At 46.4% G+C, this 3,478-nt stretch overlaps 1 protein-coding gene across 1 annotated transcript in view; it reads right to left on the bottom strand.

Moving 5' to 3' along the window:
• The window catches only part of RTCA (RNA 3'-terminal phosphate cyclase), a 32,848-nt gene extending 30,783 nt beyond the window's left edge, over positions 1-2,065 (bottom strand). Inside the window, exons 1-4 of the mRNA XM_011992557.1 lie at positions 1,802-2,065; positions 1,598-1,698; positions 673-711; positions 1-48 (exon numbers count right to left, since the gene is read on the bottom strand). Of these exons, the coding sequence (XP_011847947.1) occupies positions 1-48; positions 673-711; positions 1,598-1,698; positions 1,802-1,846 (233 nt within the window). The 5' untranslated portion in view covers positions 1,847-2,065. The remainder of the gene's footprint in view (positions 49-672; positions 712-1,597; positions 1,699-1,801) is intronic.
• Positions 2,066-3,478: the final 1,413 nt, after the last annotated feature.

Genomic DNA, 3,478 nt, shown 5'->3' with positions numbered 1-3,478 from the left:
CCATCACACAAATCTCGAATCATTTCCAGTCCAGATAAATGTTGAGGCCTTCAGGTCATAATACTGCATCAAAACGTGTGCATTCAGACTGCCTATATCCCCACATTTTATGACAAATTTATAAAACTGCAATGGCAAGAAAACAGCAAGGTCTAACCACAGTAAGTGCCACATCTTCAGTGTCAGCTTCCTTCTGGGTTTTTACGCACCTAGACTACCTGCTAGTAGGTATCATTTTAACACTTCCTTAAAGACCAGTTATTTCTAACTATAAATACATACCCTGATATATTGTTGCAAATTAGAAGTGTGCAAAAGAAGAAAACTAATAGTTATTTCAGCGCCACCAGTCTCGCTCGCACTTGACTGAATAATCTATGGTGCCTGTATGGGCTGAACTATGTCCCCCCTAAATTCATATGCTGAGACTCTAACCCTCCACATCTCAGAATGTGACTATATTTGGAGATAGAGCCTTTAAAGAGATAATTAAGTTAAAATAAGGCCATCATACAATCTTACTGGTGACCTTATTTTAAAAAAAAAAAAAAAAGAAAAACTAGGACATGCAGAGACGCTAGGGGTAAGGTGCACAGAGGAACCACCATGTGAACAGGCAAAAACACAGGCCTGGAGCAGATCCTTTTCTCATGGCTCTCAGAGGAAACCAACCTTGTCAGGACCTTGATCTTGGATTTCCAGCCTCCAGAACTGTGTGGAAATAAATTTCTGTTGTTTAAGCCCCACTCCGTGTGTGGCATTTTGTTATGGCAGCCCTAGCAAACTAATACAACACCTACAGCCTAATGAATTGGATTCCCTTGTTGGTGAACTGGAGGGCTGCAAACAACTATGACAAAGGCAATTAACATTAACACATATCAGTAATTGCCTTTTGGTAATTTCAAAACTGTAGACAAAAGACTGAGCTCGCCGATTTATTAAAATGTAATAAATACAGAATACATACAAAGCAATCAGTGCGGCTTCAAACCTGGGTCCTCTTCTAACAGGTGCATGTACCTGAAACTCAACTAGTGGCATACCCAGCTACCCAGACAGAAGAAATAAGGTGAAGTGTCAAGGTGTTTCCCTCTCCACAACAGATAATTCTGGTCGTAACAGCTCTCTGGAGGTATGAATGAAAGCTGGAATAACACATTTCAGGATCCTTTACTGTTTTATGATTCTAAAACTGGCAGCAGCACAGAATGCACTAGTTAAAAAAACAGGGTTTCCTCTGGCCTCACAAGTATTTCTGCCCTATCTATCTTGCCCGCTCATACGTGCTATTCGGATATTTGAAATGCCTGGTGAGGTGGGAAAACGTTTTAAAAGCTAGCTCTTTAGCAAATGAGACTATTTTAGCCAAACAGAGAAAACTCGAAACCATTTATAAACTCACCCCTCGAGGCTTTCAAGATCTTACAACCCAGGCCACCGCCCAGGCAGAGCGTCCCCGCCCTGGATCGCCCATACCTGCGTCCGGAACCTTCTGGGTTCCACCACTCGGACTCCCGATGCCCCAGCCCGTCAGCCCGACGCCCCCCCGCATCCCCCAACTTCACAGCCCAAGTCTCCCTCCAGCCAGATTTACCTCAGGCCTGGCGTGCTCCGGCCGGCTCGGATCTTCTGCACCCGCAAGGGGAGGCCCAGGAGACAGCTCAAGGCCGTAGAGACTCTCAGGATCTGGCCGCCCTACAAAGGGTGGGGTACAGGGAGAAGAGACGTAAGCACACCGGTGGAGAGAGCTGCCCTCCTTAGTCTGGCGGCAGCTCCGGCCGCTTCGCTCTGCACTCACCCCTTCCATGATGCTGCCATCGACCTCTACCCGCGGCCCCGCCATGGGGGGCACCCTGGGGCCCAGCTCGCAGCGACAAAGCCTCCGCCGGAGCGGGAGAAAGAAGAGACGTTGGCTCCCGCCCAGTAGTTCAGAAATCTCGGTTCACGCCTGGTGCTGCAGGATCCTGGCGAAAAAGCGGAAGAAGCGGCGCCTCTCGGGACACCGCAGTCAGCTGAAACGAACCCCCGGGTTCGCCCAGGTCTGCAGTGGGTGCGCATGCGCATAGCTCGGCTTAAAGGCGCCGCGCTGGGAACGCCGCGGTCAGGGCGAGGAAGCTGCCGGAGAGGTGAAGTGACTGTCGCTGAGGTGCCCAGGAGCCCTGAAAGACTTGTGCCTGGACACAGCAAAATCTGCAGGTTGCAGAAAGTCTCAACTGTAAGATAATTCCGCCAGTTATCCCGCAGGCTTGTGCTTTATCTCTGTTTTGTGGGTAAATATGTGTTTATATCTGTTTTCTCGAGGACCCTGGCATACCCCGAGATGCCGACTTTTAGAGCTGAAGATGCAAGAAAGATCGGGACCCTGCGATGCACCGACCACCTTCTCTCTGGTTGGCTTTCACTGTACCTGTCTCTCGAAGTGTGTGCGCCCTGTTCCGTTGATGGTCTTAACCTTTCGTTCCTCGCTGGGTGCGTGTTTGTGTATGCAGAGTGTGTTATCTTTGTTTCTAGGGTGACACACCATTTATTTGAGGGGCAGGCAAGGCAGAATCACTAGTTCAATACTCTGAAAAGCCAAAGTTATGCCATTTTACTTGAGAGTGAGTGTGAGCCCTTGACTCCGAGGAACAGTGCAGCTGACAATTCACCTCAGGCGAGGGCAGAAGCAACAGCCAGCTTCTCGGTTCTGCCTGTGGCTCAGTTCCTACATAATTGGGTACCAAATAACATGTAAACCTCTAGGGAAGCAAAAAGAGTAAGTCAGCGTCTACCCCCGAAGTTATTGGAGGTATAATGGAGAGACTGAGACGTAATCAATTACAATGTCATCCTCAATAATAATAATTAACATGTACTGTATCTATTTACAGTTTATTATGGGGACAATTACAATATATTAATAATATTCTCTAACAATAACAGGCAACATTTATTGAGCATTTAGGTGTTGTGCACTGCATGCGTTCACACCGTGATAAAGTACTTACTGTTTTTACTGTTTTACAGCTTCCTGTGTTAAACTATTTGCTACAAGGTCACACAATTTTAACTAGAAGACTAAGATGTGAACCTGGGTGGTCTGATGTGAACACCAACACTGTGCTGCTTTGCGACAGAGAATGTTTTAGGGAACACACAGACTATGTACTTAACCAAATCTGGAATTTGCCATAAGGTATTAATCAGAGAAGTAATAATGTTTGCATTTTAGAATGAAGGCTTTGGCAGTATGAGGAGGGTAAATAAGAGGCTTAAGAGCCTGAAGGGAGAAACACCAATGATGCAATTATCCAGCAAGAGATAATGAGAAGTTGAAGTAAGGGAATGATGGTAGGGATGGAATATAAAAAAGCTGTACCCCATCTGACATCTTTATTGGGGAAACCCGCCCCCAATATTTCAACGTAGGTTCTTTCTATTTTCCATAAGTGTCGGCCAACTGAGAAATAAAGAGAGACAGTATAAAGAGATGAAT

Source organism: Mandrillus leucophaeus, unplaced genomic scaffold (genome assembly GCF_000951045.1).
Source record: "Mandrillus leucophaeus isolate KB7577 unplaced genomic scaffold, Mleu.le_1.0 Scaffold413, whole genome shotgun sequence".
In the NCBI taxonomy this organism is placed as follows: domain Eukaryota; kingdom Metazoa; phylum Chordata; class Mammalia; order Primates; family Cercopithecidae; genus Mandrillus; species Mandrillus leucophaeus.
Note: the sequence above shows the minus strand (reverse complement) of the source record. Positions and strands in the feature narration are given on the sequence as shown.